This window comes from Talpa europaea (assembly GCF_964194135.1).
Source record: "Talpa europaea genome assembly, chromosome: 13".
NCBI lineage: Eukaryota > Metazoa > Chordata > Mammalia > Eulipotyphla > Talpidae > Talpa > Talpa europaea.
This window is the reverse complement of record NC_140080.1, coordinates 53,516,729-53,534,234: the sequence shown is the minus strand read 5'-3', so window position 1 is coordinate 53,534,234 and position 17,506 is coordinate 53,516,729. Positions and strand designations below refer to the sequence as shown.

Here is a 17,506-nt window from a genome sequence, read left to right as displayed (position 1 = left end):
GCTCGAGAGGGTGAGAGAATTCACCAGAGCCAGAGCGGGGAGCAGAACAGGCAGAAGGACCGAAGTACACTGCTGAGGGGAGCAGCGGGCGGCAGGAGAGGTCTGCGGCCATGTGGGACCCTCACCCGGCGGCCGGGGATCGAACTGGCGCTGCAGAGGCTGCGGGCAGCTTCGCAACCCAGTGCTCAACCGCTGCACCACCGGGGAGGCCCATAATAAGAGTAAATGCACTGAAATACAAGACCTAGCTCTTTTGTGTCATTTGTGTTTTTAGAAAAATGCATGAAAGCTCAACAGATTTGCTTGAACAGAGAGAATTAATTTAAAATGTCTTTGATTTGTTGATTATTATTATTAATAGTATGAATGATAAAAATGTGAATTTGGAATTTATTATTTTACTTGGCTATGTATGAAGCTTGGCAAATATCTACATGCCACAGAAAGACTGAGTAAAATGGAAGTCTTAGCTCCTATTTTTTTGAGTGGTTTCAAAAAAAGAAGATATGAAATATTGACACTATTTCAAGAGACTTGGGTATATTGTAATATGACAACCAATGGATAAATTAAAATGTGTGATTAATATTTAACAATACTAATATATTCCTTTTAAATCAGATATATAACAATTTTTTGTTACGATGTCTATATATATTTCATATACAACTTATATAACTAGTGTATTTGGTCTGCTACAATTGCCAATTTTATTAGCTTACTTTTAGATTTTTAGAGAACTTTTTATCTTTTTATTTTCTCTCTTTTTTAAAAGATTTATTTATTTATTTATACAAGCACTGTGTACAATCAGAAGCACGGGAGGGTAAGAGAACTCACCAGAGCCAGAGCAGGGAACAGAACACACAGACTGACGAAATACACTGCTTAGGGGAGCAGCGGGTGTGGCAGGAGAGGTCTGTGTGCTATGTGGGCCCTCGCCTGCGGCAGGGGATCAAACTGGCTCTGCAGAGGCTGCGGGCAGCTTCACAGCCCAGTGCTCAACTGCTGAGCCACCAGGGAGGCCCAAGAACTTTTCATCTTGTGAGACACTTTTGTATATAGATGTCTTTGTGTTTTAGTAAAAACTTTCCCTACCCCTTGATGATTAAAAAATGATACATTTGAGGGCCTTCCCTGTTGGTGCAGCGGTTAAGCACTGAGCTGCGAAGCTGCACCGGGTTCGTTTCCTGGCCACCACAAGGGTCCCACAAAAAAAAAAAGTTAAAAAAAAGATACATTTGATTATTTTATTGTGCTTTTTGAGAAATAGATTAAAGGAATATATAGCATATCTCTAAGATAGGGTGTAAAGTAAAAATTTTGGGATAAATGAAGAACATTACGTAAAATGAACAAGGTGACTGTTCATTGGGGAAAAGAGCATAGAGTTAAGCTTCAGGAGACCAACTTTATTTTATAGTGTAGTTTCTAATAGTTAGCTGTGTGATCTTGGATGAATTATTTGTCCTCTCTGAGCTTCAATTTTCTTGTCTGTGAAATGTGATTTATTTGAGTATTCCTCAAACTCCCTCTCAGCTCTCTAATTCGAGGATTCTCTGTTTCAGTGGAAACCCTAGTTATGGATTTCCAATTCAAAATTGTTTTTGTATGGCAGTTAAGAAGCAGCAATCTTAAAGTTAGTCAATAAAAGTAAATGGACATAAGATGGTTATTGCTCAGTTGGACCCTATAGAATTAAAAACCATCAGGGAGGGAATCTGAGTGTGAAAAAGTATATTGGGAAAGAACAGAGATCAAAGTTTGTTGATAATTAATATTCCAAATGACCACCTCACTCCTGCCAACACTTAATAAGTCAGACTTATATTTTACTTTGGATTTAATACTGAATAGTTTGAAGTAAGCTGACACAAGTTCCCATGAGGAAGAAAGCCAGTCCACCCAGGGGAAAGCCTTGTCAGGTGGACCACATTGCTCTCTAAGACAGAGGGACTACCAGAATCCTTTCATCTTGTTTGTGATTCTATCCTGTTATTATTGAATTTTCAGAGCTGAAGAGGGGCAACAGAAAAAAATAAAAAAACAGTATAAAGATGTATAGAATAGTTTTCACATTTCATGGCTGAAAATTAATGACTGGGTAATAATGACAATAAGTAGACACCAGAGTTGTGGAGGAAGCAGAGGTCAGTTAACATGGTTGTATTCCATCAAATCATCACAGCACCAGAAAGACAGAGGGGGAGTTGGAAAAGCAAGGCAGCCCCTCAGATGATGACAGAATGAGGGACTCATCTGCTTTATTACTCTGAAAGTCATGTATAGCAATACCAGCTGCATCAGGCCCCTTAAAACCACGTAATAAAAAATATATACTGCAGGTTGGCACTAAACAATAGAGAGAATGTGTAACTTACTTTGGGAATAAACATACGATTTTCAAAGATTATTTATCCAGACTGTGTGGAGAAGAGTAGTTTCAGAAGCACAAAACATCAAGACTCTTCCTGTGACATATAACACCTAATGGATAAAAGATAGAATTCTATTAAAAAGCAAGAAAAAGCTGTCCTTTGCTCATATTATATTTCATAGTTTTTCCCCCGGTTATCTCTTAATTGAATAAAAAATATGAGCCTTTGAGCAATGATTAGGTGTCACTAAACTAGGTTTCTACCCTTATTTTAACTTACCTTTGAGTATAATGGTAAAAAGAGTTGCCTGTGTTATTGACTGAGCTTCACCAAAGTTAAGTTAATAAACTGCATATTAGTTTTTAAACGGACAGGATATAAAAATATTCAGACTTGGCAGCCACTTAGGAACTTGTTGAGATGATTAGTAGTTGAACAGGTAAGATTATTTGTCTTTGCTCAGAGCAGTCACTAGCCTTTCACAGACGTATCTTTCAATCTTTCTAAACCCATAGTCTTTAAAATCTTGCATCGTTTTTGACTTTTCCTAAGTCATTTTAAATCTCATGGCACTTTATTAATACTTTCTTTTTAGGGAACTTTCAGGTTCACAGCAAAATTTAGGAGAATATACAGAGATTTCCACATGCCAACTATCCACACACAAGCATGGCCTTCCCATTAGCATCATCCCCACTAGAGTGGTACATTTGTTATGTTGATATTTAATGACTCTACATTGTCACAGCTTAATCACCCAAGGACTATAGCTTATAGTAGGGGTCATTCCTGGTGTTGTATTTTCTATGGATTTGGGCAAATGCGTATAATGACATGTATCCATTGCTATGATATACAGAATAGTTTCACTGCCCTAAAAATCCTCTGTGCTCCATCAGCTCATCCCCCACCCCCCAGCCGCCGCTATCAGTTTCCTACCTTTTACCTTAAAAATCACTGATTACAATTTCTATAGTTTTGCCTTTTCCAGAATGTCATAGGGAAGGAGTCATACAATATCTCTTCTTTTCAGATTGACTTCTTTCTTTTAATAGTACACATTTAAATTTCCTTTGTGTTTTTGTTTTTTTTTTTTAATAGCTTGATAGATCTTTCTCTCTCTCGCCCTAAACAGTATTCCCTTGGCTGGATGCACTCCAGTTTATTTATCCTTTCACCTACTAAAGAATATCTTGGTTCCTTCCAAATCTTAGAAATTATAAATAAAGCTGCTAAAAATGTAAGTTTGCAGGTTTTTGTGTAGACATAGTTTTCAACTCCTTTGAGTGAATACTGATGAGTGTGATTACTGGATATAATGGTAAAGCTTTGTTTAATTTTGAAAGAAACCACTAAAATATCTTTCATGTGTCATTTTGCAAACCCACCAGCAACAAATGAGAATTTTCTTACTCTACCTTCTCATGAACTTTTGTACTGTCTTAATTACCAAAACTCAAAAAAGGGTAATTTTTCCTCTACAGTTTCATTAAGGTATAATTTACATAACATAAAATTTACCCTTTTAAAATTCAGTGGTTTTTATTATATTCACAAAGTTGTGATACCATCACTACTATCTAATTCCAGAACATTTCACTCCAAAAAGACTCCATATCCTTTAATAGTCACTCCCATTTCCCACTCTACTCTGCCAAAGCAGGGGAAATAACAGATAATATTTTGATTTTGTCATATTTATATTAACCCATATAATTGATATATTTTAGTGACCTTTTCTTGGTAGAGCAATAGTTAGAACACAGTATAGATCACTTTCAAAGTTAAGCCTATAGAATTACTTTTACTTGGATAGCTACCTCCAAGAAGAGATTCTGTCACTCTCTGTCACAAAAGAGCTTTTGCTCCATGTGAGCCTCTTCCCTTTGTCAGTCACTGGGATTCAGTGTGTAACAGTATGAAGTTGTTTCCTCCCCATTGCCTCTCTTCCTATTCCCATACTGTACTCCGAGGTGATACATAAATGCATAAAAATTTAATTGCTGCTTAACCTCAGTTGGTTAATAAAAGAATTCCACCTTGTAAACCATTTCTGATATTTCCTGCTGAGTGACTGAGGATTTGTTTGCTGTTTTAAGCCTCCCCCTAATCTACAAACACATTTTTCTGTAACTTTTATTGCCAGCAGAGAGGTTCAGGCAGACCTGTTTACCTTTTGATGGAATAAATTCATCAGCTTTCTCTTTGCTCCCCTAAGAGGGCTGAGGCAGGCCAGGAAAGACAAAAGAAAACAGGATGAGCTTGAGAGGATGCCAGGATAATGTGGAAAACAGAGTCATGGAGCCTGAGAAGGATTGCAGGGACCCCTTCTATGCTCTTACTTCTGTTACTCTGAAACTATAGCTTCCTTTTATCAGCATTGCCTTTCAAGTGCTTTTTGCAAAACATCCAAGTTGAGCTTGTTTATAAGCATGTTAAAATCCTAGATTACTGAGAAGTCAGGGCATAAAAACAAGGGATTTGTCTTCTTACTTTATCTGAATGGTCTCCCTAGGAAGCTGAGAGGCAAACAGCTGCATTCCTGGGACTGTGCCAGGGTCTCTTCCAGAGAACCCCTGTTACAGAGGCCCATGTATCAGGATCCAAGATGATTTCTCTAGATGACCGAACTGTGTGGCCACCAGTATCATTCAGAGACCAAGACAATGGGGAATTCAGTCCTCTTCTTTTCAGAAAGGGAAGGGGAAATCTTTTGTATGAATCTATTCTTCCTAAGCTCTTGAAATATATTTGATTTGAAAACAATATAAATATATTTCCTGTTTATTTAGGCAGGAATATCTTCATTAGGGATGAAGTTTAACTCCATTGTATATTGATTAAGATGAGACCAAGGCATGGGATTAGGCTAACAATTTAACAGCTCCTAAAATTGAAAATCATTACATTAGATACCACTTTCTTTAGGAGCCAGGTTTTTGACAGTCTGAGCCCATCTCAAATGACTTGTTGAAGTATCCCTTCCAATTATATCAGTTAAGGAAGATTTTGGCTACAAAATAATAGATTTTTTTAAATAGTGTATTTTATTTGCATTTTGAGACGTGGAGAGATAGGCAGCACTTAAGTTATTTCTGAGATGAACTAAGATCATGCCTGGCTACAGCACTGTTCTCGGCTTTTCTTTTATGGTTATAAGATAGCTGTTGAAGTCCCAGTCATGTCTTGTCCACATTCCAAGAAGGAAGGAGGAAGAGAAGAGAACAGCACCTATAACGGAAAACAAGAGTTGACTGAAACCATGGAGAAGAGTTTTCATTATGTGACTGTTCAGAATTGTGTCAAATGGCCAAGTCTGACAGAAAGGAGTTAGGGTAACAAGTTGCCAATGGCGTTGAGTCAGACAGTCTTATTTATCTCATTTTGAGTGACATTTTAGTGCCCCCTGTGATATTTTATTGCCTAGTATAATCTGACTCTAAATCGATGTGCTCGCTAGCAAATTAGTTAAATTATAGTAATGGACTTACTATGTGCCATGTAGCCTACAGATATTAACTCGATCCTCATACTAACTCAACAAAATGTAATGATTAATGTTCCCAATTTATAGATTAAGAAATGGAAGCACACAATTTTTTTTTTTAAGATTTATTTATTTATACAAGCACTGGGTACAGTCAGAAGCGCGGGAGGGTGAGAGAATTCACCAGAGCCAGAGCGGGGAGCAGAGCAGGCAGAAGGACTGAAGTACACTGCTGAGGGGAGCAGCAGGCGGCAGGAGAGGTCTGCTTCCCTGGCGGCCAGGGATCAAACCAGCGCTGCAGAGGATGTGGTCAGCTTCACAACCCAGCGCTCAACCACTGCGCCACCAGGGAGATCCCAGGAAGCACAAAGTTTTAATAGATCACTGTAGGTCATAGATTCAGGAAAGTGGCAGAACTACATTCAAACCTGAGCTAACTTGGGTTTTTTTTTTTTTTTTAAATTCAGTTCATTATATTCCTTCTCTGGTATAAAAATAAGTGTAGCTAAACCAAGATACACAGATACTAGAGGGGACTTTTGATGTTAAGAAAGATTACTATAGAGAAAGCATATGAACATGATTGAAAATATTTGAATTCATATACTGGTTCCACTGTTACTGGTTATTCACCCAGAAGATATTTCTGAGTCCCCTTCATTTGCCAGACACTGTATAAATAAGACAGATGTAGTTTTTCTATATATTTTTTTTTAATTTTTGCATCAAGACCTGGGATGTAGGCCAGAGACAGAGGGGTTGAAAGGATTTACTAGAGACAGAATGGGGAGCATAGGAGGCAGATCTACTGAAATACACTGCTAAGGGGAGCAGTGGACGAGACAAGAGAGGTCTTAGACCTGTGCCATATGTGGGTTAACTCCCTGGCCAGAAATCAAACTCAGGTCATAGTAGTAATAGCACTGAGACTTAACCCCTAGACTACCAGGGAGGCCCAGTTTTTCTATATTCTTTTGGGGAAACATTTTCCCCAAAATGATATAAACAAATAAAAGAAGTGTATATTGTTAGTGAAATGAGAAAAAAAAATGCAGAAAGCTTTGGTGTTGGATAACTTGAAGGACTGGTATGTTAGGGTCTCCAGGAAATGATTTCCTGAGGAGATACTAGGTTGAGAGCTGAATGATGAGAAGCATTTTGCTATGGAAGTAGCAGGAGAATGTTCCATGCTGAAAAAACAGTAAAAGAAAATTTCCTACACGGAGAAAGAGCTTGGTTTTGTAGAGAACTTGAGAAAAGATTAGCATAACCAAGTAGTAATGCCAGGGGAGAGTGATATAAGGTGAGACTGGAGAAGTTTCAGGACAAAATGTGCTGGACCATGAGGTCATAGAAAATAATTTGTGTGTTTTTGTCATTGCAATGGAGAGTTCTGTGTCCCTACTCCATTCTACTCTCAGTAACTGTTTTCCTCATTGTACTGTGATACTTGCTTTGGTTACTTCATGGAGTGAATACAAAGATCAAATGATGTAATGTGAATGATATATTGTTATATGTGAAATTGTTTTATATGACCTGTTTTATGTAAAATTCTTATATAATGTGAAACTTTCTATTAAGTAAGCAATAACTAAAGGTCCGATGATAAAAGCAAGAAGTATGTCTTTTTAAAATGTTCTTTGGAAAATACTCAGAATAATCGAAGTTGTGGTTAGACAAAGCAAACAGTGTATTAGCAAATACAACATTAAAACATCTGATATGTTTATAATGTTCTATGGAAGTTTCACTTCCACTTAGGACATAGACTAGTTTGTGGCCAACTTGTGTTTCCCTCTAACTAGAGAAAAAAAGAGAAATGAGAAAATCATGTGTGTGTGGGGGGCAGGGCACATGGGGTGGTGTGTGTTTTAACTGCAATGGAGAGGTATTGGATAAAAGTCTGAAGGAGCTAACTTTTAGTGAGGGTCTAGCTTTCCTTGTGTGTGGAGAGCCCAGCATTCATTTCCCTCCCTGGAATGTCTTACCCTGAATCTGTGAACTGTTGGACAAAGGATCACTCCTGCAAGGGCTTGGGACTCTGCTGGCATGAGGAGACACCAATGAAACTGATAATTGTCCTGCTCTGGTACAGCACATTGGAATTTGAAAAAGTTCCCATGCAGAATTAGTTTTCTACACCTGATAATTATCTGCCTTGGAGAGAGCCCAGAAACACAGGAGGCTAGAAACTGAACTCTAAAGTAAAGAGATTTCTGTAGATTTCTGTAGCTCCCCTGTAGTCTCCCCAGAGGAAGAACCTATAATGCACATAGGGCAGATTTTCCACTCAACCATCTGGAACCAGAGGTGACCTATAACTAAATTAAAGTTTCAGTGCAACCCACACTCAGCTCAACACCTAATTAGATTGAAATGAATGATCTTCACCTCATTCTAACTATCAGAAGTGAATCTTGCCTGTCTGGAGAAATAACTATTTATTTTCTAGAAATCTTTTTTAAAAAAGTGTCTGCCTACAACATAAAGTCATATGGTAACTGGAGTTATATAAGGGGAATGGAAAATGTGATCTATATAAAATGGACTGTTTTTTGATTAATATTAACAGACACACTGATGACACAGATATTGGCCATTAAAAAACAGAGACTTGTGAATAACGATGATAAATATGTTAAAAAAATTAGAGGAAAATGGATGAAAAGATGAATAATGTAAACATAAAAATAGAATATCTACAGAACTAATTGTACATTCCTGATATGAAAACATACAACGTAGAACTGAAACGTTCAGTGAATGGAATTAACAGTAGACACGATTTGGAGAAGAAATAAAAAATGTATAAGAAGATAAGGCAGTGGAGATTTTCTAAATATGAGGATTAGAGAAAAAGTGGGGAAATAAATCAGTTTTTTAAGGGCATTGGGACATATTAATTGGTCCAACAGTCATGTTATTAGAGTTCCAGAAGTGGAGGAGAGAATAGGGCAGAAGAAATATTAGAAGAAAAAATCCATATGAATATCCAAAAATTGATAAAAGACATTGATCCACATATTCAGGAAACTCAGTAAACCTGAAGCAGAATAAATACAAAGAAAACCACAATCTAGGCATTTCATAATTAAACCATTAAAAACAAAAGATAAAAAAATCTATCAAAAGTAGCTGAAGAAAATAACACATTGTGTTTAGAACATCAGTAACAATTATAATAACTTCTCACCAGAATCAAGAACCCAGAAGACAATGGATTGGCAATTTATAGAGGAATTTAAAACAACAACTACCAGCCTTGAGTGCTTTGCCCTTTTTTATTAAGATAAAGATTGAACAAAATATATATTCAGAAAAAAATCTAATGGAATTTATTGCCAACAGATCTACAGTGCAAGAAATGCTGAGGAAAGGGAGGAAATGCCAAAGGAAGTTCTCAAAACTGAAGGGAAATGATCCATTGTGGGTGCATGGATATCAGGAAATAATAAAGGGCTCCAGAAGAGTAAAATGTAAGAGAAGACTATTGACATTTAAAGCAACCACAATAATATAAAATGTAAACTTGTAAATAAGCAACATGCATGATGATATAAAAGATAGAGGGAGAATCATACTTTTGTGAGATATTTATGTTGTCCGAAGTTGTAAAATACTAATTCAAGGCAAACAGTTTTAAGTTGTAGGTCTCTGATAATTATTAAAATACAGTACATGTGATTTTTAAAAAGACAATAGAGGAAAAAATGCAATAATAAAATATTTCTTCATGCCACTTTGAATTCATGGTGATTACCATGCACTGAATATCTAATTTTAATTTTATGGTGTTTTGCCAACAATTGTTGCTATATAATACAACTGCACTATGTTTTTCATGTAATGTTTTCCTAGTATTGTTTTGGGAAAAAAAAAAAACAAAACAAAACATGAGCAGCTGATGAAGCTCATGCTCTATTATATCCTAATATGGTGAGGTATGAAGCTGCAGATAAGGCTCATCAAACTGTAGGATGGGCCTGAAGATCACAATTACATAATGCTTTAAGACTGGAAGGTCATAGTTCCTACTCCACCCTGGAATGAAGAAAGAACCATTTGAATCCTCAACTGAAAAAGAGAATTCGTCCAAATGTATTTGCCCTAAAAATGCTGCCTGACGGCTTTGCCAAAAAAAATTTGATCATTACAGCCAAAGGGGTCTTTGGGTGGATTGCAAGAGGTGAAATTAGTGTGTTACTTACATGCTCATGGCCTGTATTTCATCTGATCCTCCAAGCCGAGCTTTGAGGTGACTCTTCTTTAAGAACCCATCGGTATACCTTTGTTTGTATAAGAAACCGTTTCATAACTAAATTATCATTAACCATAAAAGTATCTGCTCCCCATCTTCTAAAATTCACTTATGTCCAAATTTCTCACCTCTTCAAACATTTTCAGTGTTTGAGTATATCTGTATGTTTACTTACTTTCTAAGATAATTTATGCTACCTCACACAGCCATTGAGATATCTCTGTTGGCATGGAAAAGATGTGTACAGCATGCATTTGTAGGAAAAGTAAAACAGTTTTTAGAATAATATTGACATGATGCAGATGGAAAACCCTCAGTTGATGCGTTATATAATTATACTTTATTTAAATTTTATACTTACACTACATTATAATTTAGAAAACCTTGGTCCTTGTCTCTGGCAAGACTATAATTTTTTGCAAGTTAACCATTTTGATTTTTGTAAATAAATAAACCTAAAAAATTCCAGAACTAGGGGAAGTCTATTTTTTTCTGACTATGGAACATGGAGGGCAGTAAACTATGTGAGTAGTAGTGATTGTTTATAGTTTACCAAGATGTAAATGTTTTATATGATTGGGTTTTGTGAATTTATTAGTGGTTTTCAGTATGAAGCTTGTTGCAAAAGGGAAAAAAGCCTTAAATGCCTAAAACGAATCAAGAAAATGATAATTACCTTGATACTTGTGTTGATTAATATAGATATTAACCACTGGAATGTGTCTATTTTTTCAGAATAAAAAAAATCCAGTGAAAAACTTATATCAACCAATTTATTTTTTTTAAATTAAAATCTAATCAATTTAGGAAAATAGAAAAAAGTCACTTTTTAATATTTTCCTAAATTGATTAGATTTTAATTAAAAAAAATGTGCTAACTTAATGTTCAAATTTAAAACAACTTACAGTATTCTACCACAACAGGCTCAGTGATATAATGACAGAGATGGTTACTAAAAGGTGGTTTAGAAATCAAAATTTCTTAGAAGTATGAACAATGTAAGCACAGAATCTTATTACTTATTCTCTTTTGTGATCTCATGGCTTTCAGTGTGCTTTACATATGCTTTAGGGCATGACTAAATTTGATAGCAATCCCCTCCCTATATGTATCAAAATGTATTTGTCCTAAGCAAGTCATAATTCCTACATGAACATTATTATGCTATTGCTCTGGTTACCTCTTTCTATCTGGGAGTTCTTGTTTGGGTTAAACAGCGGAGAGTCTCATCTTTTGGTTCACCTCCACCTGAACCTAAGGAGAAGAAGGCGACCTTGCAGACATACTTTGAAAGGGTTTGCATACCCACTCTCAATAAGAAAAAGCAAAAGAAAAAAAGTCATGTAAAAACAAGAAGATTATATTGCATAAAATAACCTAGTTAGGGCCTCCCGTTGTGGCACAGGTGATTGAGCGCAGCGCTGTGAAGCTGTCCACAGCCTCTGCAGCACTGGTTCGATCCCAGCTGGCCGGCGAGGGTCCCACATGGTGTGCAGTCCTCTCCTGTCTCGCCTGCTGCTCCCCTCAGCAGTGTATTTCGTCAGTCTGCCTGTTCTGTTCCCAGCTCTGTCTCTGGTGAATCCTTTCACGCTCCCGTGAATCTGGCCTGTGCCCCGGTTCTTGCATGCATGCATGCATAAATAAATAAATAAACAAACAAATCCTTAAAAAAAAAAACTACTTGTTTTTCATAATAGGGAACTGTATGTAGTGTTCCAGTTTAATCAAACATTTTGTTCCTAGGAAATGTAATACTTGTCAATTACTTCATTTCCCAGTGCCTGAAAACCCTTTCGCTGAAGGTTTTCTCTGAATTTGATTACTGAAGGCAATGAAATCATATCTTATTTGTCCTTATGTGATAGCGTTATTTCACTTGGCATTTTGTCTTCAAGGCTCATCCATGTTGTAGCATGTGTCAGAATTCCCTTCCTATTCAAGCCTGAGTAATATTGCTTCGTGTGTGTAACCAAGTATTTTTACCTATCCATCCTTTGATGGACATTTGGGCTGTTTCTACCTTGTAACTGCTGTTGTATGATGCTGCTATGCTGAACAAATACTTCTTTGAGTCCCTGCTTTCAATTCTTTTGGGTTCTTTTTCTGTTTCAATTTTTTTTTTCATTTGTTTTGGATGCTGTTGGTATATAGATATCTCTTCAATGCACTACTTTCAATTCTTTTGAGTGGAATTTCCTAGAATAGGAATTTCTGAATCATATAGTAACTCTAAGTTTAATTTTTCTTTTTTTTTGTTAATTTTTTAATTAATGAAGTACCATTGTTTTAAATCTTTGTTAATATTTTGACAAAGTAGAATTTCTCCCCTTATGTGTGGCCATTATAGCTCTCCCACCACCAAAGCACCCATAGTCTTCCGCCATAGTCTGCTATGCTCTCCACTACTTTGCATCCCTCCTCTTCTTCTCCCCTTTTGGATGCCTCACATCTATAGTAAATTTTCCAAATTTAATTTTTTGAAGAACTGCCTTACTGTTTTCCACAAAGGGTGTACCATTTTATATTCCCACCAAAAACCAACATGGTTCCATTTTCTCCACATTCTAGCCAATATTTTTTTCCTGCTTTTTTTTTTTTTTTATAGTAACCATCCTTGTGGGTATCAGCAGCCAGCTCTTCACAATCTCCTGTCATATGAGATATCATATGAGACACTTCACAGAGGCAAATCCTGATCATTCTAACCTAGCTAGAGTCATTATGAATTACAGAGAATAAAAAAGGGCCACCACTGAATGGAGATTATTTCTTCAGCCCAACCCCTCCTACCACACTAACTCCATTTCTCAATTCACTTTTGTTATTTATGACATAAAACAGTTTTTTTTTTATTAACAGATACTGTACTTTCTTTAGAAAATCCATTCCTCGCTGCCGAAGAATTAACAGGATGCTCTCCAATGAATCCCTCCATCCCCCTGCATTCAGTCGATCCAACTCACAAGCCTCTGTAGACAGCGCCTCAATGGAGGATTTCTGGCGGGAAATAGAGAGTATTAAAGAGAACAGCATGGGAGGCCAGGAAGAGCAGATGTCAGCGGAGGTCAAGCCTGTGGATGGTAAGATGCTGGACTGGTTTTCCCATGTGCTCACTTTCTTTGCATATTCTCTTTGTTTGGTTGGCAGGTAGAATCCATCCCATTATTTATTTAATACATGAAATGGTAGAATTTAGCGTGTCTACTACTTGCTTCCACTGATTTCTATCTGCTGCACTGGCTCAGGGTAGCTTCCATCCAAAGTGAAGTGAAGCATTTACTAGTGTTGATGTATTTAGAAAACGATTGTTTTGTATTCCACAAAACAAAAGCTATGTCAAATATATTAGTTTTCAGTGACACTAAAAAGAAGAAAGTTGAGGACAAAAATGAGTGAATGAAGGGATATAATTGTCCTTATTTTTTTTTTAAAGGAGCAAAATTATTGGCTGAGGTAAAAAGCAGAAGTCATACCCTCTACCTGTCAACAACTAAATACATAAGATAGCCAAGAAAAACTAAAGATGTTTAAAAGTATACTCCAAATAATGAATTAGTCAGTGATTGACCTCAAGATAACAATCAAGTTTAAACCTTAAAAACTTTTTAATTCTTCTTTCCCTATTCTGTAAGTTTATTTTTTTGTAGGACTATAATTTAGATGCACTGCAGTTAGTATCCTTCATAGGCCATTAGAAATAAAAAGTCCCTCCACACATTTAATGAGAATACATTCAAGGGAATTATTCCCCAACAGTGAAGTATATTCTTACTCCTTTTACTTACTTCTCTACTTTTGTCATTTCAGATCCAGAATGACAGAAAGACTCATAAGAAGTAAAATACCTCTTATCCCCACCCCTTTTCTCTTACTAGACAGTTATCCATAAGTTGAACCATAAGTTCAAGTTGATAACCTCCAATTCCATTCCAACATGACATGGTTTGTTGTTATCATCCCTTTTCCTATATTCATGACATGTTCTCCAATAATGAGAAATCTGACTCCCACTATCTTTAATATATTTGCTCATTATTTCAAGCCTAGGGTATAAGATGTTTTTAGTTTTTCTAACCTTATGTGCTACATAGAGCATACCTACCATCCAGGGAATCTTTTAATTTATTTAAACTTCTTTTTTTGCATTTGGTTTCTTTCAGTCTTTTTAATACTTTTCATTTCTTTGTTGAAATTCTCTGTTCACTCTTCATAAGCATATTTTCCTTTAAGTACTTGAGTGTAGATTTAATAACTACTTTAACGACCTTGTCCAATACCAGTCTTCTCAGGGTCACTTTCTAATGACTACTTTTTCTCTGGATAAATTAGTCCATTTTTTAATTATATCCTGGATATTGTAGTATTAATGACAATGCAATATTGTGACATTATTGGTATGTTTCCTACGCTCTGTATTCCATTATTTTCTTCTAAAGGAGTTAATTTTAGTTCTAGTAGTTACTTGACTGGACTCATATTCTTGACTTTTTTTCCTTTGCTCTATGCAGAATATATTACCTGGCTTATTTATTTTAGCCTTTTAGTAGATTCTAAGAGGATGTTTGGAGTGTCCCTTATACCTTTTTTTAGTCCAAAGTTAGTCAAGGTTTTGGTCAGTTTATGTAGATTTGCTCCTACCTCCTTCTCTTCAATTCTGGTAATCTGAGTTTGACTCCTTCTCTTCAATTCTGGTAATCTGAGTTTTGGAGGCAGATATCAAGGGTTTACTTTGATTTTTTTTTTTTTTTGTTGTTGTTCCTTTGCTTTTTCCCCCAATCTGATTTTACCTTTCTTTTTCTGACTTACTTTGCTTGGCATAATCCTCTCCAATTCCATTTGTGATGAATGGCAAGATGTCATCTTTTTTTATAGCTGAGTAGTATTTCACCATGTATATATACCACATCTTTATCCACTCATGTGTCTTAGGGCACTTAGATTGTTTCTGTACTTTGCTATTATAAATAGTGCTGCAGTAAACATTGTAGTACATGTATTCCTTCCAATGAATATTTTTGTGTTCTTTGGGTAGATAGATACCTAAGAGTAGGATTGTTGAATCATATGGGCAATCAATTTTTAACATATTGCAAAACCTCTATAGAGGTGGGACTAATTTACATTCCCACCAACAGTGTAGGAGGTTTCCTTTTTCTTTACCACCTTTACCAACGTTTGTTGTTTCTGGTCGTTTTGATCAGACTATTCTCACAGGTGCAAGGGCAATTCTGATTGTGCTTTTGATTTGCATTTCATGATAATAATCAATGATAAGCATCTTTTCATGTGCCTTTTTGCCACTGTCTTCTTTAGAGAAATGTCTATTTAGTAGTTCTGCCCATTTTTTGATTGGGTTATTTGTTTTCCTCTTCTTGAGTTCTCTGTTGATCTTGGATATTAACCCTTTGCTGGGTATTTGATGCGCAAAGCCACATGGTAGGGTATCTTTTTGTTTTAGTGATAGTTTCTTTTACTGTAAAGAAGTTTTAAAATTTTTTGTAATCCTATTTGTTAATTTTTGCTTTTATTTCCCTTGCTGGTATACAAGTCCCCAAGGACATCACTGAAGCAATGTCATGGAGAGCTTAGTCTGTGTTTCACATCTTCCATCCAAGTGTTTGGCCTACTTTGAATTAATTTTTTTGTACAATGTGAGGTAGTGGTCTAGTTGCATTTTTTTGCATATAGCTGAAGGATTAAATGTCATTATTTAGGGGGGTCAAGTAGGAGAATTGGCATGTCCAAAGACCTTGTTACAAAATAAACCATGGAATTTTTGAGAAACCAGAAGTTGGCCAGTAATGCTAAAGAAGAGTGGGTGAAGAGAACATGGTATAAACTGTTGGCCAAAAAGATTAACTGCTTCATATCTTGTAGGCCATGTTAAGGGTTTTAATCTTGATCCTAAGAGTGAGGAAATCTTGTTTTGTTATTTTAGAAAGTGTAACGGATTTATATTTGCATTGTGAACAGACTGATTTAGTTGTAATATGGAGAACAGAGTGGAGGGGGAATGAAGAATGGGAAGAACAGTTAGGAAGCCATTGTAGAAGTTCAAGGGGGAGGTCGCTTGGGTCAAGGGTCTAATCAAGGGGGAAAAAAAAGGAATAAAACTTTGAGAAACAATAAGGAGGTAATCCCAAAGGTCTTGGTGATATATTAACTTTGATATATGAAATATAGGGAGATATCTCCTGGGTTACTTGTTTTTATTAGGTGGATGGGGGTTTCATTAATTGAAATATAAAATACTGAGAGAGGTCTAGAATTGGGAATAAAGAATATGTGTTCAGGTTTCAAAATACTGTGTTTGATATATAATTGCTAGAGCCAAGTTGATATTGAGTAGGCCGTTGCATACATGGACCTGAAATTCAAAGGGGTGTTCCATGTTGAAGTTATGTATCTGACGCCTGGAGTAATGAATATAGGATTGCATTGTCTATGATTAAAAAATCAGAATAAGTAATTCCTACATTGATATTTATTTCCTGTGGGAAATAAATGCCCTATATAGTCTGCAACCTGATTCCAAGGATTTGAATCTTCCTTACCTCTAGTTTGTTTACTCTGACCTTACTGATTGCTCATCCTTCCTACTCTTTCATTACTACTTACTGGGGTAGAGGGAAAAATACAGTTATTAAACTTTAATATTAAACTATTTTAAATTTTGTCCTCAAAAACTAGTATTTTAGCTGAGTTTTAAGAAAAGTCATGACTCACTAATCTAAAAGGCTTATTATTTAACTAAAGCTAAGTTTAAGTTCACTGATGCATTTTCTGTTAAAGAATCAGCATATAAAGCAAATGAACAATAAAAACAAGATAGCAAATAAAAGATTTTCTGGGCTAAGAAATTGTACCTGACCAGCACGTTAGAAGGAGGTGTTTATGTATGAATGATGAAGTGATATAAGTCCAGGATTCCTTCCTGGACTGATACTTTGACAGACTGTTTACAAGTCACTCTAATCTGCTCTTTAAACAAACCTCATTGAGGTAATGCCTTTAGCATAGTTCCCAGAAATGTATGTAGAGGGGAATTTTCTTTTACAGGATGTTACAATTCTGAATTCTTTATTATTTCTGTACATTTGATTTACAATAGCAATTGATTCTCGTATGACAAATTTTAAGTTTTTAAATTGCCTTCTGAAAAAGGGAAAAGGTTCAGAATAAAGAGAAAAGTAAGAGGATGACTAACTGTTGAACACATACTTTGTTCCAGATTATTTACTATGTTTGTAAAAATATTGATAAAACAGTGTTCATAGCTACCTAATACTTTCATTTATGTCACCTCTATTTATATTGATACGATACTGAGATCAAGAAATATCTTAAAACTTTCCAAAATCTTCTGCTAGTCAATGTAT

At 35.8% G+C, this 17,506-nt stretch overlaps 1 protein-coding gene across 1 annotated transcript in view; it reads left to right on the top strand.

The window, feature by feature from the left end:
- ARHGAP28 (Rho GTPase activating protein 28) overlaps positions 1-17,506 on the top strand; it is a gene marked incomplete at its 3' end in the record, with an annotated part of 176,167 nt that overhangs the window by 95,189 nt on the left and 63,472 nt on the right. Inside the window, exon 2 of the mRNA XM_084252806.1 lies at positions 13,005-13,207. Within this exon, the coding sequence (XP_084108932.1) occupies positions 13,005-13,207 (203 nt within the window). The remainder of the gene's footprint in view (positions 1-13,004; positions 13,208-17,506) is intronic.